General features: G+C 35.6%; 4 protein-coding genes across 4 annotated transcripts; 2 read left to right on the forward strand and 2 right to left on the reverse strand.

Moving 5' to 3' along the window:
• Positions 1-1,529: 1,529 nt before the first annotated feature.
• On the reverse strand, positions 1,530-2,753 carry LOC111796153 (probable carboxylesterase 12). The gene has a single exon (XM_023678869.1). The coding sequence runs from the start codon at positions 2,673-2,675 to the stop codon at positions 1,707-1,709; it is 969 nt and encodes a 322-aa protein (XP_023534637.1). The 5' UTR covers positions 2,676-2,753; the 3' UTR covers positions 1,530-1,706.
• A 460-nt stretch (positions 2,754-3,213) lies between these two features.
• LOC111794387 (probable carboxylesterase 2) lies at positions 3,214-4,628 on the reverse strand. The gene is made up of 2 exons (XM_023676358.1): positions 3,644-4,628; positions 3,214-3,403 (listed from the first exon to the last, which is right to left on the reverse strand). Exons 1-2 carry the CDS (start codon positions 4,555-4,557, stop codon positions 3,361-3,363), a joined length of 957 nt encoding a protein of 318 aa, XP_023532126.1. The 5' UTR covers positions 4,558-4,628; the 3' UTR covers positions 3,214-3,360.
• Positions 4,629-6,501: 1,873 nt separating this feature from the next.
• LOC111795270 (polyadenylate-binding protein RBP47) lies at positions 6,502-21,387 on the forward strand. The gene is made up of 6 exons (XM_023677581.1): positions 6,502-7,033; positions 7,854-8,334; positions 9,133-9,209; positions 9,288-9,418; positions 20,364-20,460; positions 20,999-21,387. The coding sequence occupies exons 1-6, from the start codon at positions 6,659-6,661 to the stop codon at positions 21,176-21,178; spliced, it is 1,341 nt and encodes a 446-aa protein (XP_023533349.1). The 5' UTR covers positions 6,502-6,658; the 3' UTR covers positions 21,179-21,387.
• Positions 21,388-22,062: 675 nt separating this feature from the next.
• Positions 22,063-23,855, forward strand: LOC111795878. Its single transcript, XM_023678505.1, has 2 exons — positions 22,063-22,542; positions 23,225-23,855. The coding sequence occupies exons 1-2, from the start codon at positions 22,201-22,203 to the stop codon at positions 23,747-23,749; spliced, it is 867 nt and encodes a 288-aa protein (XP_023534273.1). The 5' UTR covers positions 22,063-22,200; the 3' UTR covers positions 23,750-23,855.
• Positions 23,856-27,003: the final 3,148 nt, after the last annotated feature.

Consider the following 27,003-nt stretch of genomic DNA (forward strand, 5'->3'; position numbering starts at 1 on the left):
TCAACTTTAATAATATATTAACTTTAAAAAAAAAATTACAAAAAAATTTTATAAATTAATTTTGAACATAAACATATATTTTAACTTTTTTTATTTTATTTTATTTTACTTTAATCATTAATACTATTCCTAAAAAATACCTATGAAGTTTTAATATGAGCATTAACACTCTCCAAATTTTTTAATATTTTTTAAAGTTAAATTTAAGAGTATTAATTAAATTTTTTTGTTGCTGACATTTTTTAAATACTTTTAAAATTTTGAGATTGCTTTTTAAATAAATTAATAATAATTTCAATAAAAATAAAAATAAAAACTTGTTTTTTTTTTTTTTTAAATTTAAGAGTTTTCGAAGGTATTATTAAAAAGTTTAAAAATTAACAGCGATAAAGTTTAAAGGTAAAGTTATTTTTATTAATTTAGTTTTTGTTTTCAAAAAAATTATAAATTATTCGTATTAACTTTTTTTAGTATGTTATTTATAATGTATTTTTTAAGTTAAATTTTAGGTTATTTATAATGTATTTTTTAAAGTTAATTATAATGTATTTTTTTTAAGTTAAATTTAAGAGTATTGATTAAATTTTTTTAAAGCCTACCAACATTTTTAAATAATTTTAAAAATTTTAGATTATTTTTTAAATAAAGTAATAATAATAAAAAAAAACTAACTAAATAAGTGTGTCCTTTTCATTTTATTTTTTAAATGTTAGAGTTTGGAAAGTATTATTAAAATTTTTAAAAATTAACGGATATTACAAAATTTAGAGTTATTTTTATTAATTTAGTTTTTTTTTTCTTTCACTAATAATAATAATATATATATATATATATAGCTTTTGTTGTTGGAACTATGTGGTATGGTTCAGCAACTACCCGATTGAATTATTTGGTCCCACTCGTTATTAATGGAATTAGGATGGAAGTTATTTGGGAATCAAGAATTAGGATGGAAGTTATTTGGGAATTAAGATGAAGTTATTTGGTCGTTATGAATGAGATCAGTATACTTCCAACAATAAATAGGATCAGGATACTTCTAGCAAGAAATATATCGAAGGGTTAGTGACAGGCTAGCAAAAAATCAGAGTTTATCAAAAGCTTGGTCTAAAATTCCTGAAAAATTAGCTTTTTATGATTACATCGAGAATAATCCTGCAAAAGGTGGATTATTCAGAGCGGGTTCCATGTACAACGGGATGGAATAGCTGTTGAGTAGTTAGGACACCCTGTTTTTAGAGATAAAGAAGGGCGCGAACTTTTTGTATACCGTATGCGGAACTTTTTTAAAACATTTCCGGTTGTTTTGGTAGACGGCGACTAATTCAAGCCTGAGGGTCAGTCAAAGTCACAGCCTGTTAAGGTTGTGATTCGATTGACAAACCATTCGTAATGGAAGTTGAGAGTAAATGGCTACCTACTGACTATGGTAGCCTTGTTTGTAAGTGAATTAATTAAACGGTTTGTAAGTGAATTAATTAAATTATTGAAAAAAGCAGAGTTAATGGATCTAAAAGAGGCAATAGAACTAACAATGAACAAGCAAGCAATCACATCACTATTATTATAATCTTTCCCAATTCATTGGAAGATTACCACAGAAAACTCAAAACCAAATTAAAAACGGCATAAGATTCCTCCCGCCGGCCATCGACGACGACGATGAAGAACGAAGAAGGAAGGGGAGAGTACATTTCTTTGTTCATTCAACAACCGCACTTGCCGCTGATGAACGCCGCGAGCTGTCCGACGAGGTCTGCCGCCGAGTCGCAGGTTGGATTGAACAAATGGAACACGTGCCCTTCGCCGTCGGTTTCCACCACATCCACGGTTCCGCCCCATCCTGATTTCCTCAAACATTCTGCGTAATGCCGTCCCCTCTCCTTCAGATTATCCTTCTCCGCTACATAAATCGCCACTTTCTCCGCCGCAAGCCGTCCCAAAGCCGGTTCGTGCTCCGGATTCACAATCGGATCATCTAAATCCTTAATATCCTTCGAAACCCAATACCACAGATTCTCCACCACATATATGCTCTTCGGATCCCACTCCTTTTCTTCTCCGATCAATTTCCCCCCCCAAAAATGAGGGTGAATCAACTGCAATCCCTTGATCTTCACTCCGGCCAGCCCCTCCGTCGCCATCCGCAGCGTCATCCGGTGGGCGATGTTCCCTCCAGCGCTATCTCCAGCCAGATAAACCTGGTTCAGATCTGCAATTTCATTCAACCACTCATCTGGCCCGGTTCCATTCGAGTGAGCCGCGATCCATTTCAGAGCAGTCCATGAATCTTCAAAAGGAATCGGTAGCTGGTGCTCCGGTGCGCGCCGATAGTTGACGGAGACAGCGACGATGTTGGCTTGAGCCACCCAAGGGTTGAGGTGCTGGTGGTAGAAAGGAGAAAACGCCGTTTCGATGCAGAACCCACCGCCATGGAAGTAAACAAGAAGAGGAAGCTTCTGATCTCCTTTGCCAGCGCCGGCAGCAGATTTAGGCCTGTAAATCCGAACAGCGACGGAATCTTCCTGCGAGATAACGACATCTTTGGACTCCACACCGGTTTTCGGATCAAGACCAGGAGGATCGATGTCGTTGCCGATAAGCCTGTCGATCCGACGGTCTTTGTAAATGATGAACCAGGGTGCAGCGTTCAAGGCAATTTCATCGGAAGCCATGGCAGAAGGTGCAAAGAAAAGAAGAAAAACCAGGCAAACGAAAATGACGACCCGTTCCACTTTCTGCCAACAGACGCTTAAAGAAACAATCCAGGTACAGTCTCAAAATTACACTAATACCCTTTTTAATTTACAATTAAACCTATAAATAAAATATTGCTGCCATTTTTATTTGATTGTATTTAATTTTTTTACTATTTTAAAATTCTTAATTAATTTAATTTAATTTAATTTTAATTATTTTTATCATTTTCTCCACTATTACCGTTGGGATACGAATCAAAAAAAGAAATAATAATAATAATAATTGAGAAGAGGGGTGAATTCGTAAATTCCCACAAAAGATTTAACTTTTTTTTAATGCTATTACCAAATAAAGTAGGAAATCCTCAAATTCTGGAATTATTTTCTCGGCATAAAGTAGGGCATGACTCTATATCAGGTTTGCTTTCGGCTTCCCAAGATGCTTAGCAGCAATTGAGAGAATATTCTCTAATTATAAACTCACGATTCTTCTCTAAATTAGCAGATGTGAAACTTTTATCATCCAAAATGTCAATTCTCACATTAATTATAAACGGCAATTATATATATAATATGATAATATCTTAGAATACAAGAAAATAAATATCCGAGTAAAACTAGCCTGCTTCAACATTAATCGATGCCTTGATTAAAGGCCTCTTTAGAGACTGGAGGGTCGGGTCCCCATCTCGGCCTCGTTTGAACTAAAACAAACAAGAAAACAAAAAGGGTACAATAATGTCAATAATAAATAGTACCAAATAAGAAACACCAATGATAAAATAAACATCAACAATAAAATTATAATTTAATCTAATTTAATTTGAACTTTAAGGATATGAATCAAATTAAATCCTTTTCGAAGTCTTAAAAATTAAAAAAAAATATATAATAAAAATTTATTCAACGTAATTTCTTATAAATAAAAGTTCCACGTGGCTTACTCTGATTGGATAAAGGAAGCCACTTTTTTAACCAATGCAACAGCCTTCTCACAGTCAGGATTAAACAAATGAAACACGTGGTCCTCGCCTTCATTCTCCACCATCTCCACCGACCCCTTCCAACCACTCTCCCTCAGCGCCGCGTGAAATCCACGCGCCCTATCATTCAGGAAATCATGTTCCGCCGCTATTATCAGGACCCGGTTGCACCGAAACCTCCCTAGTCCCGGGTTGGCCCACGGGTTCATTCTCGGATCCTCCAGACCCGTCGACGTCGGAAAGATGTACTCTATTAACTTATCGGGCTTATCTATCATGAAAAATGGATGCACCAAGCCCAGCCCAATTATCTTGAGTCCTTCCGGCCCATTATCATTTTCGCTGGCCCGGCCCACGACGTTGTACGAAATATTAGCCCCAGCGCTGTCACCGACGATAAAAACGCGGTCGAAATCCGCGTGTTCGTTCAGCCACATCTCGGCGCCGTCGCGATTGGAGTGCGACGCTACCCACTCCACCGCCTTCCAGGCGTCATCGTACGCCGCCGGAAGCGGATTCTCCGGTGCAAGACGGTATTCGACTGAGACAGCGACGGCGTTGGCTTCGGCAGCGAGGGAGATCAAGTGGCTGTGGTAGATCGAAGACGCGACGGAACCGATGGAGAAAGCGCCGCCGTGGATGTAAATTAGGAGCGGAAGCTTCTTCGCAGAGGTTGAAACTTTGGGGAGGTAGATCCGGACGGAGAGTTTGGTGTGTGGATCGATGAGGACGTCTTTGGATTGGACACCAGTTCGTGAATCGGTGGACGGCGGAACAGTGTCGGCGGGAACGAGCCTCTCTACGCGGCCGCTCTTGAAGACGCGGAAGACTGATAAGAATTGGAAAACCACTTCTTCTCCGGCGGTGGAATCCATTCTTTTGGCGATGAAAGAAAGGAATGGTGGAAATGGGATTTGGTAAGGGAAAGTATGAACTTATAAATATTCTTTCCATTTTATTTTAAGATGAAATTAATTTTTATTAAATACAAAAATTAAAATTTTAAAATGGATTAAAAATACATTAAGTGAGACAAAATAATATTTTAGCTAATGATAATAATACTTTTTTATAATATATATTGAAAAAAAAGGGAAAAAAGCATTTTAACCTGTCATGAATTTCTATCCACAATTTATTTCTTACCAACCTTTACCTTTATATTTATTAAAGAATTCAATTAGAAAAAAAATATTATTCTTTTGAATAAAAAATAAAATTATTAAAATATATCAGTAGAAATGAATAAGTGGAAATTTACTGGTCTAAATAATTTTTTTTTACCAAATATGTAAATCAATTATTAATACATAGTTTAATTTTTAATTTTTAATTTTTATTGAAATAATTCTACTGCAAGTCTTCACCTAAATACACTAGTCATACCAACCTCAACCAAACACTTCATTATTACAAGTTTAATTTAGCATACTTTTTTATATTTAAAATAAAAATTTAAAAGGCAAATAATTAAGTTAGAGATAAATAAATAGAACGATTTACTAAATATTTTTTAAAAATTTGATAGATCAGAGGATAAAAGTACAAAAATACCCCTGACCGGTCAAACTTTCCAATCTGGGCAGACCAATATCTGTCTTACCATTTTTATTAAATTTTGCTTAAATTATTATTCATAATAATTATTATTTTTGTGATACATTTTTTTTAAGAAATAAGTTTTTTTTTAATTATTAATTTTGTAATTCATATACAAATTTTGAATACAAATTTAACCCGGATGATTAAGTTAACTTTATAGCTTTATTTACTCACATGTATATCATGAAAATTTATATTAAGTCATCGAGTATATAATTGTTTTAAGTAAAACACGCCTAATTATGAAGTTATTGTGATTGAACTACCTAAAACAAAAATGCACATTATTAATATAAATAATATTCAATTCTTTTAAATATTTCATAAGTTCATTCCTCTAATCACACTAAATTATCAATTAATTAAAAACTTAAATAAGAATTTCCACTCAAAAGAAGACAAAAAGAAATTAACCAGGGTAAAAGTAAAAACTTTAAAATAACCGTTGAAAAATGATTTGGTAAATTTAGGAAGATAATGATAAATAACGCGAAACCCAACCTTACTGGGCCCTGGGTCCCACGTTTGACCACATCAACGCGATGATACGACGTCGCTTCCACGGAACGGCCACGCCTCTATTTTATTTTATTTTTCATTTTTTCCATCACAAATTATAAATTAAATATTAACAGTTTCTAATTTTTATGGTGATTTTTACTCTTAATTCAATTTCCACTTATTCTCCAACTAATTTAAATATATAAATAAAATACTTTTTTTTTTTTAATTTTCGTCACTTTTAAAAATTAATTTAAGATTTTTTTTTCAAACTTAATAAAAATTATAATTTTTGTCGTGCATAATTTTAATTTTTTATTTTCCTAACTAAACAACGAAATAATTTATGTAAAAGTTTGATTAATTTAAAAATAAAATATATTCTTTAAAGTTTTAAAATAATTAAGTTCAAAATTAAATGACAAATCCAAACCATTTGTTTTTTTTTTCTAAAATTTTAATAGGGTAAAATTTTTAAATACTAATTTGTTAAATTATAATATGAATTAATGTAAAAAAATAAATAAAAATTTACATATATATATATATATATATATATAAATTCCAATTAAATAAATGAATTGTAATTTGTGGAATATAAATTAATTACGTTCGTTGTCCACCCACCGGATCCAACCCCGTCACCACCGCCGCCCCTCTCTCCCTCATAATAGTATTTTATTGGAACCTACCATCCAGTATAAAAGCTATTTCACATTCCCCATCTCCTCCTCTTTCTCTCTCTCTCCAACCTGGTCTTACTCCTTTCACATATCCAGCCAGGGCCGTCGTTTCTCACACATCTTGCCGGAGGGAGAGAACAAACGAAGAAGGCGACGGAGACGGAGACAGAGAGAGTTTGATTTGAATATCATGGCCCAGCCTTCCAACGCTGCTGATCTCAATCCTCAAGCCCCTCACCCTCACCATCAATGGTATCAACAACAACGACAGTATCAGCAGCAATGGATGGCGGTGCAGTACCCTGCCGCCGCCATGGCCATGATGCAACAACAGCAGATGATGATGTATCCTCCTCAGCATTACGTGGCGTATTCTCACCATCCTTATCAACAGCAGCAACAGCCACAGCAGCAGCCACCCCCGTCGCAGCAGCAACAGCAACCTCAGTCGCAGCGACCTCGTAGACAGGGGTCAACGGACGACGTTAAGACGCTTTGGATTGGTGACCTTCAGGGCTGGATGGACGAGACCTATCTCCATAACTGTTTCGCTCACACCGGCGAGGTCTAACTTGCTTATCGTATCGAGTTTTTTTTTTGTTCTTAACCAATCTCTATCTGTAATTTTTCCTTGATTTTTTCCTGTTAGATCGTTTTGAGACTTTCTGTAGTGAGATCGATCGCATTTCTTTGTTTATTTTTTCTCGCGCTTACGCGTTCTTGAATTGATTTGAAGTTTGTGAATCTGTGGTCGTCGACATTATCATTGCTGCATCTTCTATTGTCCTGAAATTGAAATGGTGGTCCAAAGCGAGTCTACCCAATACGAGAAGAATTGTTACTAAAGAGGCAAATTTTAGATTCATTTATTTTTGTATGAGCATCTCTCTTTTTCCAGCCATAAACTCAAGAAGGCTTGCACTAGTAATTTTAGTTTTAGAGTGTGCTTTACTAATTACTATTCCTCTGTCCTAGTTTTGACACTTCAATTATCCTTGCTATCTTAATGATGGAGACAATCAGATCACAAGTAATTTATGTGGCATGAGTGAAATTTTGGTCCCCAACTAAGCAATTGCTATTTCACTATTAGTTTAGATGGCATGAACTGAGGTTGTTTAGCTCTACTAAGTTGGGATTGTTTGCCATTTTGAATGAATTAGTGTGCATGCTAATATATGATTTCCATATTTCTTGTTTCTGTGCAACTTTCTAAGTGACAATTGGTTGCTTCTGATTTTTACTGGTCAATCAACGTTTAGATGGATTAGCTGCAGACTGTGTTTTATGTTTCCTCTTGTATGAATCGATCTCCATCAAGAGCATCTTTTTTGGTCATCAGTTGACTGAACTGTTTCTCTTCCTTTTGCTTCATGAACACGCAGGTTTTCTCTGTTAAGGTCATATGCAATAAGCAAACTGGTCAATCTGAGGGCTATGGATTTGTTGAGTTCTATTCACATGCAACAGCTGATAAAGTGTTGCAGAACTATAATGGTGCTATGATGCCGAACACAGATCTGCCTTTCCGTCTCAATTGGGCAACCTTTAGTGGAAATGATAGGCGACCGGACACTGGTTCTGACCTATCTATATTTGTTGGTGATTTGGCTGCTGATGTAACTGATGCTATGCTGCAAGAAACTTTCTCTAGTAAATACACATCTGTTAAAGGAGCAAAGGTGGTTATTGATTCAAATTCAGGTCGTTCAAAGGGTTATGGATTTGTCAGGTTTGGTGATGAAAATGAAAAGTCCAGGGCTATGACTGAAATGAATGGGATATATTGTTCAAGTAGACCCATGCGCATTGGTGTTGCAACACCAAAGAAAGCATCTGGATATCAACAAGGTTATTCTTCACAGGGTTAGTATTGGTTCGCTTCTGGCATCACTGCTGGATGTTGTTGTCTATTGATCTATTATTCAGTTTTTCATGCTTTTTGTGACATTATTCTTTATTATGGGACATCCAAGTTGGAGTGTATTTCATCTTTTTGGTACTGTGTTTTTCTGGATGGCAAGTTTCTTTTTTCTTTTTATCTTTCTCCTCCTGGTGCAATGATAAGTGATGCATTATTTTCAAGAAGTTTATGGAACCAGATGGCAGTATTAATGTTTTTGGCTGTATGTCAACTAGAAGACTAGAAGTTTAATATTTCCACCTGACATGTGCATGGTCTTTAGCATCTGTCCCAGTAATATTTTCTTTTTTCATGAATGGGTTTTAGACATTGGCATAATGAACATGGGTTTTGTTAGGCCTCCAATTGTGAATGTTTATTCTAGGCAGGGTAGAGAATGGAAAGAATAGTTAGTTGGCTGTGGAGCATTTTTTGCCTTTTTAGTGTGGGGAGGTAGTAAGGAACGTTTTATGAGATATCTTGGGAATTGTGGAGCATTTTTGGAGAGATCGACCCTCTTGAATTAGCTAGGAATCTTGTATTGTGATATTATCACTCTGTCTACTTTAACATAAATAAACGATCCCAGATACCTATAAGATTTGCATTCTACCTCTTGTGTAGAAGATGTTATAATGATTGATTTATTTCTTAGTTATAAGTTAAGGTGTGAGTAAAATGCAGTTTATATGTTAACTCGTTTTTGAGATGAGATATTAATTGTGATGCCTATTTCTGTTTTTCTTTAAAATTTTGTTTAGCTTTAGTTCTGGCTGGTGGACATGCAAATGGCATGGCTGTTCAGGGACCACAAGATGGCGAGTCGAACAACACGACTGTTAGTTTATTCCTTCCTGTCTCAATACTATTTTTTTTTTCCGGCTATTACATACCTTACCAACTTGTTCTACTTCAGATATTTGTTGGCGGCCTTGATTCTGATGTTAGTGATGAAGATCTCAAGCAACCTTTCTCTAAATTTGGTGAGATTGTCTCTGTGAAAATTCCTATTGGAAAGGGATGTGGATTTGTGCAGTTTGCCAACAGGTATTCTTCTTATTTTTCTGTGGAGCTTTCTGTCGTTATATATGCAGCTTCTATTGCCGATCTTTACATCTCGCAAGTAATTAGAGGTTACAAAAAGGCAAGGTCACTGGTCAAGTTGGCTTGACCCGTGAAATAGCAGTCAGTTTTGTTTGCCATAGTAGTTAGCGATATTGGGTCTAAGATTTATTACCTATATGCCTGTGTCTTCTTTTAGGATATTTTGATTATGTAGCCTGCTTCTCTAGAATATATGTAGATATGTACTTTTTTGTGATAATAATTGTAGCTATATATTTTTAAAAAGTAATGGCAAACCAAATTGACTTGATAGTAATCACCTTTTCTTCTTCTTTTTATTACCTAAAAATTAACTTTTTATTGTAATCACTGATTTACTTAATTGATGCTACCTTGATATTGATTATGATAATCATGGTAGTCACTCATTGACATAGGTTTTATTCTTCGCCCTATTTGTTATTATTTTTTTTTTTCTGAGATTCAAATTCTTCAATACTAATTTTCAATTATGTTAATATTTCCAACGACCCCTTCTTTTATAGAGAAGTAAACACATGTGCCAGTAAGCATGGAGGATATTTAGTTAAAAGTAAATTAGAAGTCAAAACTCTTCAGAAAATTTCCATGCATATTAAATCATAAAAAAAAAAAAAAACAGGGAGTATATGAGGCCAACCAAGAGAAGTTGTGCTCCTTTTGTTCGGGAGGCGTATACAATTCCAGTGATCTATAAGCGATGTAAGAGTAAGACTTTAATCACAAAAATACGGGGAGAAATTACACCACGATAGAGCAAGATAAATAAGGTATTCAAAAAAGGATTCGATTTCCAAAGCATTGTCCTTGAAAATACAGCAGTTACGTTAAAGCCAAGTTAACCAAAGAAAAGCTTTGTTGATAGAAGAGTAGACAACTTCCTTTTCTTTGCTTAAGAGATGACCCAAAACGAGGATTTCAAGAAATATAACGGTAACATTTGGGCAATGTGGAATCTGAATGCCATAAGAACCCTCTTCCAATAGGACCGTGCAAATTTACATGTCGTGAAAAGGTGCATCATAGTTTCTCCACTGTCATGACAGAGGAGACACCAGTTTGGAGAGGAAACAATCCATGAGGATTTTTTTGAGCAAGATGTCGGCTATGTTGATGCATCCATAACTAAATTCCCAATTCCCGAATGAATTATTTTACTTTCTTTGGGACAGGGCCTTTCCATAAACGTACACAAAAATCCTTGTGCATAATGTGATCACTGGATGTAAGCTTTTTGTGTAACAACCCAAGTCCACCGTTGGCAGATATTGTCCTCTTTCGGCTTTCCTTTTCGGGCTTCCCCTCAAGGCTTTAAAACGCATATGCTAGGGAAAGGTTTCCACACCCTTATAAAGGATGTTTCGTTCTCCTCCCCAACCAATGTTGGATATCACAATTCCACCCCCCTTCAGGGCCCAACGTCCTCATTGACACTCGTTCCTTTCTCCAATCGATGTGGGACCCCTACCAAATCCACCCTCCTTCGGGGAACAACCTCCTTTGCGGCACATTGCCCGGTGTTTGGCTCTGATACCATTTGTAACAGCCCAAGTCTACCGCTAGCAGATATTGTCCTCTTTGGACTTTCCCTTTTGGGCTTCCCCTCGAGGCTTTAAAACGCATCTGCTACGGAAAGGTTTCCACACCCTTATAAAGGGTGTTTTGTTCTCCTCCCCAACCAATGTGGGATATCACATTTTGTGTTGGGGATTTTACTGTGAAGGAAGGTGCCTCTGTCATCCAGAGTCCATCTCCAAAGATCTTCGATATTGGGGCTTGGAGGAGGGGAAATAATGGTGGAAAGGATAGACCAGTCATTGAACTACATTCCTTCCTTCCCCCCAGTTTATTAGGAACTTCAAAGTTTTATAGAACAACCAAATTAAATGACATAGCTTGTCGTTTGAGAGTGAATTCTTACTAATTTTTTTGTGATCAGATTAGTCCATAAATCTTGAATTATGCAAGGTTGTGTTATCAAGCGATAAGGAATTCTCCCAAGATTGGAAGACGTGGACTTTTTAGTACTTGCTTTCTTAGTCACTGGCTCTTGCATGGGTGATTTCCTTGTTTATAATTTCATTTGATTTCTTTTTTTTATTAGAAGAAAAGAAATAATCAAGGAATACCCTATAGGCCTGGGAGGTAAGAGATCCCCTTTCTTAATAGAAGGATTATTCAAGTTGCTTTCAGAAGCAGAATAGTTACAAAATATGCTGTATAAGGCTATCCAATTTGAAGCTGTAAACTTGGCACTCAAGTCAGACATGGGTGTTTGCTCTTTACTCATACAACAAGCTACCGTTTGCCCGGTGCCTAAAATGAGCTACTGAACACAATTGGGTGAGGAGATTAATCCTATATGGTTCCTTCAACTTTAAAGAAGCTAACTTTTGGATTCATTCGAAACTGGTTTAAACTATTTCTCCCAATTTGAAGCTGTAAACCATACAGTCACAAAAATCAGCAAAATTCATTATAAGTAGTTTTGTAATTGGCTTTTAGCCTTTATTCTTGCTGATTTGGACCCCTGCTTAATCTACAAAATGATAGGTTGGTTTCTTACCAAAACTATGAACTTCTCAAAATATCTTTTTGCAACCTATCTTCGGTGCTGAGGCTTTTGTAAGCCAAAGTTCAGTGATATAATTTTACTTCTTTCAGAAAATTTCCATCTCGAAATCAATTTGGCTGAAATATTCTGATCAAGCTTGCCTTCACCATGTTTGTTGAAACAATTGCCAAATTTGCAAGATTATACACTTAATCCTCAAATTTTGTAACTATATCATCATTTTATTGATTAGCAAAAACAAGCTTTAACTTATGAGGACCAAGCCCATTTCCTAATAATCCATCAAATAGATTCGTTCTAAAGAAATGAATGCTTTCTTTCTCTTCTCCCCTCCCCCTCCGAGAATTTCATTTGTCCAATGAAGATTTATTATTATTATTTTTTTCACTTTTTTTTTTCTTAAATTTTGAATGCTTGCTTGAATAGATTAAATTAGCAATTATACGTTTCTTGTTTGTATGCTCAGCTGGTTTCTTTATACATTTTAAAGACTGGCAAAGTTGATTGATTGATTGATTTTTATTTTAATTTTTTTTTATCAATTGTGTCTCTGATGCCATTTTCTTCAACATCATTAATGGAAAGCCAAGAGATATGATCTTTAGCTTCAAGATGTCTTAGACGAGGAGAGCCTCATTTTCCATTCCTTCTCTTTTCCTCCTCATTAGTAAGGTGGATTGTGTGTGTCTGTTCGAGGCCTTGAGGTGCAAAGTACAGTGACCCAAGGCTTCTTTATTAATTGAAAAAAAAAAAAAACGAAATTTCCTAACCCTAAATGCTTAAGTCGTTTTCATAATCACACACACACGCAAAGAAAAAAAAGTTTGTACCACACTTAAGCTCTAGAAGGCTACTATAATGCTTTAGAAAACACTATGGATCTTATTTTATGGATGTAAGGGACAGAACCACAAGGAAACTTATTCCTTAGTTGCCTCCTTGCCAACAAATATTGGTCCTATGCACACACACACACACACACATATCTATTTTTAAGAAACTGAACGTTCATGGTGAGTAATGAAAGAAATACAAGGGCAGATAAAAATCCAACCCAACAAAAAGGAAGCCCCCAAAACCAACCAAGGGACTCTAATCCAACAAAATCAAACCAATATCATAATTACAAAAAAGTCTAGTGACCGATGATAGCAAGGAAGCATTAAACCTTGTCAATTCCCAAATCTCGTCACAAGACCCTAAAGACTCTATTATTCCTCTCAATAAATTTTATCAAAATTGAAAAGAAACTAGCATGCCTCAAAACNTCTTAAATTTTGAATGCTTGCTTGAATAGATTAAATTAGCAATTATACGTTTCTTGTTTGTATGCTCAGCTGGTTTCTTTATACATTTTAAAGACTGGCAAAGTTGATTGATTGATTGATTTTTATTTTAATTTTTTTTTATCAATTGTGTCTCTGATGCCATTTTCTTCAACATCATTAATGGAAAGCCAAGAGATATGATCTTTAGCTTCAAGATGTCTTAGACGAGGAGAGCCTCATTTTCCATTCCTTCTCTTTTCCTCCTCATTAGTAAGGTGGATTGTGTGTGTCTGTTCGAGGCCTTGAGGTGCAAAGTACAGTGACCCAAGGCTTCTTTATTAATTGAAAAAAAAAAAAAACGAAATTTCCTAACCCTAAATGCTTAAGTCGTTTTCATAATCACACACACACGCAAAGAAAAAAAAGTTTGTACCACACTTAAGCTCTAGAAGGCTACTATAATGCTTTAGAAAACACTATGGATCTTATTTTATGGATGTAAGGGACAGAACCACAAGGAAACTTATTCCTTAGTTGCCTCCTTGCCAACAAATATTGGTCCTATGCACACACACACACACACACATATCTATTTTTAAGAAACTGAACGTTCATGGTGAGTAATGAAAGAAATACAAGGGCAGATAAAAATCCAACCCAACAAAAAGGAAGCCCCCAAAACCAACCAAGGGACTCTAATCCAACAAAATCAAACCAATATCATAATTACAAAAAAGTCTAGTGACCGATGATAGCAAGGAAGCATTAAACCTTGTCAATTCCCAAATCTCGTCACAAGACCCTAAAGACTCTATTATTCCTCTCAATAAATTTTATCAAAATTGAAAAGAAACTAGCATGCCTCAAAACTTTACCTTTACCGGTACTATATTCTATCCTCCTTCAGATGTCACATAGCCACAAATTGACAACTGCCGACAGCTGAGTGTGTTTTCTGAAAATGGGGTTTCAAACTAAAATTTAAACTCATTTGCGTTGCAGGATTTTCTCATTTGAGCTACTTAAAATTTTATACTATTTTACTTAGTTGTTTAATCTACAAGTTATTCGGATGAATGAATTTTTGAAAGAAATTTGGATGGATTTTTTCATTCTCATAATTAATCCTCTTTTTATTTTTATCAATATGAAAGTATAATGTAGTCGATCAATTTATACTTGAAAGAACAGTTGATGATTTGTAGATAAACAATGACTTAAGAAAATATTGAAGAAACCTATAAGAAGTGCAAATTATTGTTTATGTTCTTGTTATTCTTGTTTCTAATTGTCTTTAGATGTCAGTTTTCTGAGTCAGAAACATTTTTTGTATTTAAAAATAATATTAATTTTTAAATATAGCTTCTGTACAACGCCATGGTCAAGGTCCTAAGTTTTCATGCCATGTTTCACGATATGATATCTCCTATTGTTCCCTTTTGTTTCAAGCAAAACAAACTGAGATATAAAGTTCGTATTGATTTTCAAGAGAGGAAAATTTCTATTGTCTTGTATCGTTCAGTCCAAGATTTAAGGGGTAAATTTTTACAGATAAAGAAATACAACTAAAAGCCAAATAAAGGGGAACCCAACGGGACAAAAAAGAAGACAAGGGAATGAACAAAAGTTAAAGAAATAATTAAGGGAACAAAATACAAGGGAGGAAGGTCTATACGTCGGGTCTTCGGCAATACTGATAGTGGCTTGGTTATCACAGTAGTCTTCCATTGGTGCCTCTGATGTTACTTTTAGTTAAGATCAGATTCTTTGGATCCACATTCCTTTACATATTCCTTGTGTGAGCTCTTAATCAGGTTCAACATTGATTCTTGATAATGAGTTGTTTTTTGCTCTGCCATATTACTAGGTTGCCCCACACAAAGGTACAATAGGTGGCAGTTAATCTTCGATTTACTTTTGAACTTGCCGAATCAACATCTGTGAAGACTTCATCTTTCTTCTTGTTGACTTCTTGAGATAGTCTTTCTCCACGCATTCCTTTTAAGTATCTTAGAATCATGTAGACTGTTTGCGTATGTTCAATGGTTGGATTGTTCATAAATTGGTCTACATAGCTAACTGCCTGCAAAATGTGTGTCAGGTATAGTATCAAAGAACCTTGAGATGCTAATCCATGAAAAACGGTACAAAAAATTCAAAAGAACTCATCTAACTAACTCCACAAAAGAACCTGTAAGTTTGCCGCTAATGCTACTAAAATTAATTATGAAAGACCCACAAGAATTAGCCTTGAGCAATTCCTTTGTGAAAATGTATGCAGCCAAACAAAGACTACACCTAAAATCAAGTGAAATTCGAATTGTTCAAGTGGATCTAGTAGCTTAGTAATTACCTTAGCTTGTCTTTAGTAATTACTAAGCTAATTGAGCGTTATTCCATAGAGATCTCAACCTGGCTGTGAATGAGATTTCCAACTAGTCTCTGATATTTCTCTTTGTTGCCATAGTATTTTCGTTTCCAAAGTTGTAATTAGGATCAATTGGAGTACTGGTAGGTTTACACCCAAGCATTCCAATTTTCTTGAGATAAGGTTTACCCAACTCTTTCCTTGAGCGAGCCACTTCAATGCCTAGGAAGTATTTTAGAGGTCCTAGATCTTTTTCTTTGAACCTTTTCCCTCCCCCGTTCTTTCTTGATTTTGCAGGGTAGATTTTAATGTTACTAGATGGTCTCATGAGAAATCTACTTCCAGCTCCAACTAGAAGCATGGAAATTTCAGCCAATTCATTGAATATGCTAGCCTCATTGATATGCTAGCTCTTCCAAAATGGTTGATTTACTTGGTCTTGTAATCGTGCATCCTCCTATCACTCTTTGATAAACTTGTTATCTTACGACCCGACTTTCCGAACACGTACCAATTGGAGTCGTTACTTGAAAACAAGGCTTTTGTAAGGAAAAGATGTTTCGATACAAGTAAAACATGCTCAGGGTACCCTTTAAAATAACCTTTGGAAGGCATGCATTTAAAACAAATCAAACTAACACTACAAACTTTTGAAATGCACAATCAATTCACAATCTCCCTGATCCACGTAAACCAAGAGTTTTCAAATACAAACATATTAATGTGGAAGCATTTGAAAACATAAAAACACTGGAGTCAACTCATGGTCTGTTCTCTTCACCCTATTCACCCTAGTCGACTTTCTTGCGCCATTCCAACACTTATTTAATCTAGAGTTACTTGCCTAACCCTAACAAAAAAAAAAAAAACATCCTAAAATTAGCTAAATCCATGCAATTCAAGCCAAGGCAAGGAGAATTAAGGTCTACTGGCCTTGAAAGTCGAAGTAGAATGAGAAAAGTGGTAGGACCAAAACTGGTCCAATTAAATTGGAGTTTGTGAACCAGTTTGATTGAACTGCTGGATGCTGATCCCAATATCGAAACAGTCACTCGTGGCTTCACGTCTTTTGGAGCTATGTCTGCTGCGCGATTTTCAACGACTACTGTTCCTTAGAAGCGGCAGAGACGACTTTGCTGCAACGAAGGAAATCAAATAGTGAGAATCCCTCGAGTTCTAAGCCCAAATCATAGCAAAATTGGGGAAATACACCCTTATGTTTGCTCCAATGTGGTGGTGGGAGGTAAGTCCCACTGGTGGTGGATGGTGATTGGTTGAAGAGAACAATAGAACTCGAGCGGTGGCAAAATCCCTTAATGAATCCATGACGACGATCGAAGGGAAACACTAAAGATTTGGTGAAGACAAGGAATAAATGCAACAACTTGGATGACGACAGTTGATCTTGGGCTGCGTGCACTATGAGAGGAGCTGACCTCACTCGACTTTTATAGCGAAGTAGGTCTGCGGCGGGTTTTTCCCTTTTTCCTTCAAACAAATTTCAAGATGTTACAGCTTCCTCATTTTCCTTCAAACAAATTTCAGGATGTTACAGCTTCTCATCTCAGAAGGCTGCCTTTCCAAGTCTGGGCATGGAATTGTTGGAAGATTAGAGAGAATTACATCCAACCACTTTCCCCATCGTTCTGACACTTGGTTGGCAAAGATGGTTTCCTACATTCTTCAAGTTTCTTTTACACGCGCTTAAATAACTATTTGTAGCACCCCAGGCCTTCCGCTAGTAGATATTATCCTCTTTGGACTTTCCCTTTCGGGCTTCCCCTCAAGGCTTTGAAACGTGTCTGTTAGGGAAAGGTTTTCACACCCTTATAAAGAGTGTTTCGTTCTCCTCCCCAACCAATGTGGGATATCACAATCCACTCTCTTCAGGGCCCAGCATCCTCGTTGGCACTCGTTCTTTTCTCCAATCGATGTAGGTCCCCCACCAAATCCAACCCCCTTCGGGGCCCAACGTCCTTACTGGTACATCGTCTCGTGTCTACCCCCTTTCGGGGAAAAACCTCCTCGATGGCACATCGCTCTGGCTTTGATACCATTTGTAACGGTCCGGGCCCACTGCTAGTAGATATTGTCCTCTTTGGGGTTTCCTTTTCGGGCTTCCCCTCAAGGCTTTAAAACGCATCTGCGAGGAAAAGGTTTCCACACTGTTATAAAGGATATTTCGTTCTCCTCCCCAACCATATCACACTATTCTTCTTTTTCCTCTCTTCTAAACAGTTGGTGGAGAGCAAACCCGCCTGTTGGCCAGCTGGGCCATGGTTTTAATCAGAAGCTTAAAGCATTCAAAAGTTTTCAAGGATTGGAATGTAAACACTTTTTGGCAGTTCACTGCTAACAAAACATCTCTTTAAAAAAGCTTGTCTGACATAGATTCTTTGGAAGAATTGGGTTCATTGAAGCCTAGCTATTTCCAGAAAAGGGTTGAAATCAATTTGAACTTCTTTCTATTGCTGCGTCTGAGGAACCTATTTGGCAACAGCGAGGTAAATTACAGTTGTTGAAAGTGGGTGATGGAAATACCTTCTTTTTTTTTTTTTTCCCCCATCGTATAATTACTTCCCAGATGGCATGGAACACAATTGTTGAGGTGCTTGCTTGGTCGGGTATGAGGTTAGTTACTGCCCAGGAAATTGAAGATGAGTTTGTGACTTCTATAGAGCTTTATGCACTTGGAAAAGAGGTGGGCACACTATTGGACATCGGTTGGAGTCACAGATTCTTTCTGCTGTTAACGAAATGGGGCACAGACAAAGTCCCTGGGGCTTCACTATTGAACTCTTAAAAAAATCTTGGAACATCCTCAAGATAGACATCGAGAGTGTTCACTGATTTCTTTTTTTTTTTTTTTTAAATGCTATTATCAATGCCGGTGTGTTAATGTGACCTATATCTGTCTTATCCCTAGAAGATTTGATGCTAAATCGGTAGGCCTTTAAGTCTTACTGCTTGCCTTTACAAAATCATTATGAAGGTTCTCTCGAAAAGACTAAAGAAAGTGCTTCCATACACTATCTCCGACTACCAATCAGCCTTTGTGTGGCTAATAGATAGACTGTACCTGCATCTTAGATTGCAAATGAGTTTATTGAAAATAGACGTTGCCAGAAGGAAGCAGATGTGGTGATCAAATCTGATATTGAAAAGGATTTTGACAAGGTTGATTAGGACTTTCTAGACCTTATTCTTCAAGCTCAGGGTTTTGGGCATCCTTGGAGGAGGTAGATTAGGGGTCGTATTTCATCAATTAACTTCTCCAACTAACTTCTCCATCATTAACAATGGCTAGCCCTGTGGAATGATCATTGCTTCTACAGGTCTTCGACACGGTGATCCTTTATCACCTTTCCTTTACACCATTGTTATGGATGTTTTTTTTTTTAGAATGTTTTCCCTTGCAGAAAGGAGATGCTTGATTAATGTGTTGGAAGTGGGTAGGACAGACCACTGTTTTTTCGATTACTCACTTACAATTGCGGATGATCTCCAGAGGTCTCTCACATTAATTATTTGTTGTATTAAAGAGTTTGAAGAAGCATCCGGGCTTAATATTTATTATCAGAAACCGATTTTATGGGGGTTGATCTCGATAATTCTCCTGCGGAATCGTAGGCTACCGAATGGGGTTGCAAAAATGTTGGTGACCTGCTGTTTATTTGGGTTTACCTTTGAATGGCAAGCCAAATTCTAATTCCTTTTTGCTGTCAATTGTTGAGAAGGTGCAGAAAAGGCTACGATCTTGGGAACCTCATATGTCAAAAGGGGGTTGATGAGACACATATTCAAGCTACTTCGGCTAATCTCTTCATCTACCATCCATCCCTTTTTCCTATTTTCTCAAAATCTTCTGCGTCTATTGAGAGATCTTCTAGGAATTTTTATGGAAGGGAAATTTTCACAACTTAAGATGGGATAAAGTTAAACACCCGTTTGAGGAAGGTGGCCTGGGGATTATTGGCATAAAACTTAAAAATGTATCCTTAATGTTTGAATCGATTTGGCAATTTCACGAAGAAAAATTTGCTCCATGGAGGAGAGTGCAAACAACTTCTCAACAAGCATCCAACTTCTGGAGTTTTCTCCTTGAAGTTTTTGGTTGGCTTCTTCCCCCTTGATATGCAATTTTTTCTCTCTCATATGATCACCGGTCACCCTTTCAAGAAAGAAAGGAAAATCCTTTGGCTGAATTTTATTTTGGTTTCTTTTTGGTCCACGTGAAACACCTCAATTCACCTATCTTTACCGAAAAGGATCTAGACCCACACTCCATACGTACCTCAATGACTTTTTTGGCACTCTCTTTGTGTAAATTGAATGCACGCTTTTGAAACTATAGTTTAACTACTCTCGTGACCAATTAGAAAAGTTTTTTATTTAATTTTCTCTTATGAAATGTTGCTGTTTCTTTTTTTTTTTTTTTTAAATTGTATTCGTTAGATTCATAATGAACGATTGATGAGTGTATATGATGAGTGTTTATACAAATATTTAGCTTTGTTTTTGGAGAGGATACTATTTTCAGTACTTATTCAAGCTTGATTTAAACTGACTCGATCATCAATTACAAGCATAATAAGCGAGATTGTCCAAGACTAAATGTGGGCATTAGTGAAAAGCACATAACCTATCTTGGCATACATTTTTTCTTCTTTTTTGTAGAAAAAATGCCGAGGATGCAATTCAGGGACTGAATGGAACAGTTATTGGCAAGCAAATTGTTCGTCTTTCTTGGGGCCGAAGTACAGGGAGCAAGCAGGTTTGACCACGTGCTTTTTCCTTTTCAATGTTTCCCCATCTTTACTTGTCACTTGTCTTCTTGTGAATAGTTTTAGATTTTTAGTTTCTAAAACTTAACATATGGCCTATGATATTTAGAATATAAGTGTAGAAATGAAATTTGATGATAATTAGACACTCCTTGTATACAATATTAGACACATCAACATCTGATAAACCCATGTCAACAACTTTGAATATATGTCGAACATTTATTGGACAAAAGGAATAATGGATTGATTTTAAAACATATGAACATTGATTTTGAAAATATGTTTATTTATGTCGAATCATCTAGAGAAATATATATTTAGTTTCTTCACACTGTGCTCCATTGTTAGATCCTCAGGCATCTTTTTCATTGATCTCTCTAAACGACAATAATCGTAGCTTTTTTCCTTAGTTATATGAAAACATTTTGAGGGTACTTTATCTTCAAGAAAAGCCTTCGACGATGAACAGCCACTATTGATTCCTTTTCATATGTCTGAATAGTCTTATATATTATATGTTGGCAGTGGAGAAGTGATTCTAATAACCAATGGAATGGAGGACGTTATGGAGTCCCAGGCTACGGTGGTGGATACGGTGGTTACTACTCAGTACCACAGCAGCAGGAAGCAAACACGCAAGCCACAGTTGGCGCAGAGTTAATGGGTCATCTTGCCCCAGCTGCCGCAGTTAATGGCTCATCTTGAGAAAAGAGTATGACATTGCATCAAAACACCAATCTCTTAGCTTATTCACTTTGTTATAGGGAATTTATTTAAGTTGTGCTTAACTGAATCTTTATTTACCGAATCATGTGGCTTCATAACATTATTTCCTCATCATGCTTGCTACATCTGATGAACAATTTTGGGGTTTGGGTAGATTTCTATTATTATCATTATTATTTTTTCTTTAAGTTTAAATTTACAGATTATTATTATAATAATAATAATTATTATTATTATTTTCGTACATAGATGTTTGGAACCATAATGTTTAGACTATCCTAGTGACATGGAAACCTTAATCCATTAGTGAAGTAGTGACGAATGACATATTCACATAGTTTCGGAAGGTTTTTGGTGAGTCTTTTTGTGATTAAGCAATGATAGCTTTTTTTCTTAAGCGTGCTACTTTGTTTGACGTCATTTGTGAAGCCACGACGAAGGTATATTCAACATAACGCCCTGGCATAAGTATGACGACAGTCTCTTAAGGTAGCTCCTTGTCGTTTTGACGACAGTCTCTTAAGGTAGCTCCTTGTCGTTATGACGACAGTCTCTTAAGGTAGCTCCTTGTCGTTATGACGACAGTCTCTTAAGGTAGCTCCTTGTCGTTATGATGACAGTCTCTTATGGTAGCTCCTTGTCGTTATGACTCTTGCATGCACTTGCTGTTACTTTAAAAGCATATTGGAAAAAAGAACCGAGCTTGCTCGACCTTTATATGACATGAATTTTTCATTTTTAAGATTTGATTTCTCCAATAATTTTCTATTCTAACTTATAAGCTAAAGCTACATGCATTAGACTTATAATTATATATATTATATATATGTATGGTGGATCCATTTTTTATCAATTTAGGAGGTTTCTCCAATTCATCTCCAACCCAATTTCCCTCAACTTTACTCTTCTTCCTCCTCCCACCTAATCCTCCTTCTTCTTCTTCTTCTCTTTTCCATTCATTTCCCATAAAAGCTTCCGCCGCCGGCCGAGTTTTCTTAGAGATGGAAGTAGTTGTTAGAGTCCCTCCGGCCGCCGACATCTTCAACATCGGCGGCAGCCCTTGCTCCTCCCACTACTTGTCTGCTCCTACCAGCCCCTCCCATGCCTTCAACTTCTTCTCCTTCGACGAAGATGGCGACGATGTTCCCATTGGCTCTCCCTCCGCTGTCCCCTTTGGGTGGGAGGAGAAGCCCGGCATCCCCAAGTCCCCCAAATCCTCCGGTACCGATCAGGATTTTGAATTTGATTTTACTTCCCAGTCGTTTAGTAAAGCTTCTCTCTCCGCCGATGAGCTCTTCGACGGCGGTAAGATCAAGCCGCTTAAACTCCCGCCTGGATTTCAGGTACCTTTTTCAATTCTATCTCTCTCGCTTACATCTATGTTTTACATCATTACTCATTTAAAATAATTTTTTTTAAAAGTTTTTATCATTTCTCTTATTATCCTTTTTAATTTAAGATTATTATCGGCTAAATTATTTTTTAATGAGTATTTTTCAGACGTGTTATTAAAAATTCCCTTTAACAGAGTAACTATAAGTATTTTTAAATTTTTTAAAAAATGTAAAAAAGGGTTTGAAAATAAAGTATTAACCGTTTTTATTTTAATATTTTTAAATTTTTTAAATTAGTATTTTATTTTTATCATTTTTTTTTTAAATTTTAAGAATATGAACCAGTATTCTATTTTGTTTTTTAATTTAAAGATATTAATATTAATTTTAAAAGTTCGTGAGTTTGGTCTAAATAATAACTATAAATATTTTTGAATTTTTTTAAAAAAAGTTGAAATGTTATAGAAACTCTTGAAAATTCATTGAAAGTAGAATATTAACTGATTTCATTTATAGATAATGATATTTTAATATTTTCAAAAAATATTTACGGGTATTTTTTTTTTTAATTTGAGAGATGTTATTAAAATATTTGAAAGCAAAATGTAAAATTGAAAATATTTTTATTAATTGAAGCTAATATTTTTGAAAAATCTTAATTTAAATTTAGTTAATTTAATATTTTATTCAGTCGAAAATGTGGTCCCCAACACCGCCTCGAAAAGCAGAGAGCGGCATCGACGACCCATTTGAAGCAGCGCTGATGAAGGAAACTGCGCTCGACGGCGGAACAACCGATCAAATCTCATACATTTCCTCTCAAACTGCGCTCGACGGAGACGACGGCGGCTCCCTCGCCGCCCCCGTCAAATCAAAGTCGGCGATCTCATTTTCAAAAGCCAACAAAAGATGGAGGCTGAGGGACTTCTTGTTTCGCAGTGCATCGGAAGGCCGATCGACGGCGAAAGCGGATAAATTGAGGTCAACGTACGTTGTGATTTCTGAAAATATGGACAACGACGTGAAGATTTCGAGTTTCCGGTCGGCCGACGGCGGAGATTCGAGGTTTCATTCCACGGCGGCGAACCGGACGGTTTCTGAGGAGTTGATGATGACGAAGAAGAGACTTTTGCCCATCAAACCGGGTTTTCTAGGCCGTTTCTGCGGTTTAACCGGTCCAGTATGCCGGAGATTTCCAGGGGAATTGGGTCGTTGACACGTGGATGAACCAGCAAAGTTTTAAAATTTAAAATTTAATTTTTGGGATTGTGTTTGTGGGTGTAAGACATATTCATAAATCAATGGTGTAAGAAATTGAAGTTATAAATAAAACTATAAATTAATAAAAACATTACAATGAATTAAAAAATACCCAATTTTAAAAAGGTTAAAAATAGATTTATAGTTATAAATAAAAATAATTAATATTTTATTTTAAAAATTTTCATTAATACCCTTAAACTTTTGAAAAAATTCGTCCTTAAAATTTTTTAAAAATGTTTTAATTCTTTTTACACTACTTGTCACGATTGTGCGACACTCACTCTCCAACGGACAAGTGAGCTAAGCCAATTCATCAATTCATTCTTACGTCACCTACGGCCAAGCAACGTATGCTCAAGCCTCTGACCTCGGTTTAAGAAGAAGATTTTAGAAAACGAGGGCATAGAGAGATTTTTGAAAGAGACGTTATATATGCCAGCAAGAGAGTAACGGCTCACAGTATATAACTATTGGTAGGGAGAAAAGTGGGAGAGGGAGATAAAAATTTTATGAGTATATTTTTAAAAATAACTTAATTTTTTTAGATAATTATTTAATTAGTATATAAAAAAAAGTGATTTTGAATTTATTCTACACAAAAGTCTTCGTTTGGTGCCTAATTATTTTGGTGATTATCTCTACATAAGTCATTATTTTGTAAAATTTAGTAACAATTCCTTAATTAATTAGAAGTTTCCTTTTAATAGTTTTAGTATTTTTTTTTATTTTAAAATTAAATTAGTGAAGCTTCATGAATATAGTTTTATATTAAAGTTGAGTTTGGTAGTATAATTAATATAATATTGTTGTCGGTTTGATAAAGCATCGACTACTAAACTATACTACTACCCAAAATGAATACAAAAATAAGCTATTGAAATGGTCAAGAGTCATCTCGATAAGCATATGAAAAAAAAATTGTTATTAAGAATCGGAGTTTATTTCTTCTTCTTAGCTTTTTTCGTCACTTCTATGCCAAGACGTTGCATTTCGGGTTTAAATATGTGTACATACAATCAACAAGAAAAGTCAAGGGACCAATTTTTTTCTTTAAAATGAGGTCACCGCTCATGACTTGCATTGAATGAGGATCGTCTAGCTGTCTAGCTGTCTAGCTCAATCTTAACTGACATATAGAGACACTGATTACTTAATCCATGTCGGAAACTAGTTTGAGAAAACACATGGACCATCCATAATGACCAAATTATACTAAGATTCCGTGCAAAAAAAAATTTGGCAACAAACATAGATTCACCCTATACAACGACTTTGATGGCTAACTATCTGGTCACCTCACATAATGATAATTATTACAATAAAATAATTGCCATCATAATAGCTGAATCGTGATCGAACGTAGATTCAACCATACTTTTCATGCATCATATTCATACGATACATAAACCCATGTTACGTGCATGCATCTCTAAGAATTTTAGAAAACAAAACATTTAATCCATACGATAGTGATCAATTCTGGACCATCATCATAAGACCAAAATCAAGACTTTGATTTGCCTTTTGAAACGGGGAAACAAATCTTAGGTCCACCCGGTGTGGTGATCTCGAGCACGCCTTCCTATTACCATAGTGAGTAATTACCCGTAAATCATGTTATTATATGTAATCAAATCATATTAAAGATACGTCTCATAAACAACGTCACAATGCACAACATATTTAAAATTTTATAGCTCAATCTCATGCATATACATCTAACAATTTTGAAAATAAAAAAATGTTTATCATCGAACGTGCTTATCCTCCCCTTAGCTAGAAGGTACATGCTACATCGCAACCAATACACAGTGAAATCATAAAATCCATGAAATTCTAGCTTTGAATAAGGAATATTGAGGCATATTAACATTGAAAATCAAACCAAGGCGAGAAAAGTGGAGGGACCAGATGTGTCTAATGGTCTAATGGTCCAATTTGATGTTCTCGCCTATACTTTTCTTTGGCTCAAGCTTTCGAGTCGTATAAACCACTTTTCGTTAATGGTCATACCCTTCCGAGCTCTTTCTGTTCTAATCTTTGTGCTATAAATCTAGTGGAGAGAGTGACATAGTTGAATATTGATATAATTAAACTTATCAACCTATCCACTTAAATTTTTGTGTCGGTTTAACATAGCATCAAAATAAAAAGTACTGAATTTGAATATGTATAGTGTTGTTTCACGTAAGCTTCCATTAACTACAGTAACAAAAAAGTTGAACGAATAGACCAAAATATTATTAAACTCGAACCTCACCAAAAAAAAAATAAAAAAATAAAGCTAAACGTGGAGTTGGTGTTGGAATGTGTTAACAAAAAAGACGTGGTTAGCAAATATTGGTCAAAAGAAGAAAGCTAAGCGTTAGATTTACTTTATTACAATTGGGCAATTGGGAGTCTTATTAACGTCACTTTCTATCGTTCTCTTTAAAGTTTTCCCTTTTTCATAAAGAAAGCTTTCTATGGCTTGCAAAGCTTTGACCGAATTTTTTAATCGAAGTGTTAGTATTTAAGAAGCATGAACTTTATGATATTAGTGGTGCTAAAATGACGCAGACAATATTTAAAATTTGGATTCAGCACGTGATGATCTTGATATTCTTCTATGACATGATCATATTATTTTCTTCTCGCTTTTAAGAATAAAGACTATCTCTACAGACCAACACGAGTTCTTTGAGCATGTTTTGTCTTCACTAGTATGTTTCATGTACTCTTGTTAGTATGTACATGTAGTAACTTTCTATTCTTTTAATTTTTTATTAATCTTTTATTCTCAGAATCGCTCTCATTCAGATGTTGTCCCGTTCATTCATGTACTCTTCATTTACTCGAGTGTCACATGACCACCAACTTTTGCTTTGGTTCTTTCCCAAACCATACTTTATTATTAGTAACGATCCATGCATCAAGTGTCATATTTGGATTAGTAACGATCCACGCATTAAGTGTCCACCTCTGTCATGGAACACTCCATCTAATAATTATTGAAAAACAATATCAAATAATTATTGAAAAACAAATATATTTTGATGATTTCATAGTGTTGTTATATTTCAAATGATAATATTTTTTTAATATTGACTAATCAATAATTAAAATTAAGAACGAGAGAAAGTATCATCTATTCAATTTCGGCGTATAAAAACAAATAATGTGCTAGAATTAACCCCACCAATCATTTCTAATCACGATACTTTAGTG

This window comes from Cucurbita pepo, chromosome LG05, assembly GCF_002806865.2.
Source record: "Cucurbita pepo subsp. pepo cultivar mu-cu-16 chromosome LG05, ASM280686v2, whole genome shotgun sequence".
Classification (NCBI taxonomy): Eukaryota; Viridiplantae; Streptophyta; class Magnoliopsida; order Cucurbitales; family Cucurbitaceae; genus Cucurbita; species Cucurbita pepo.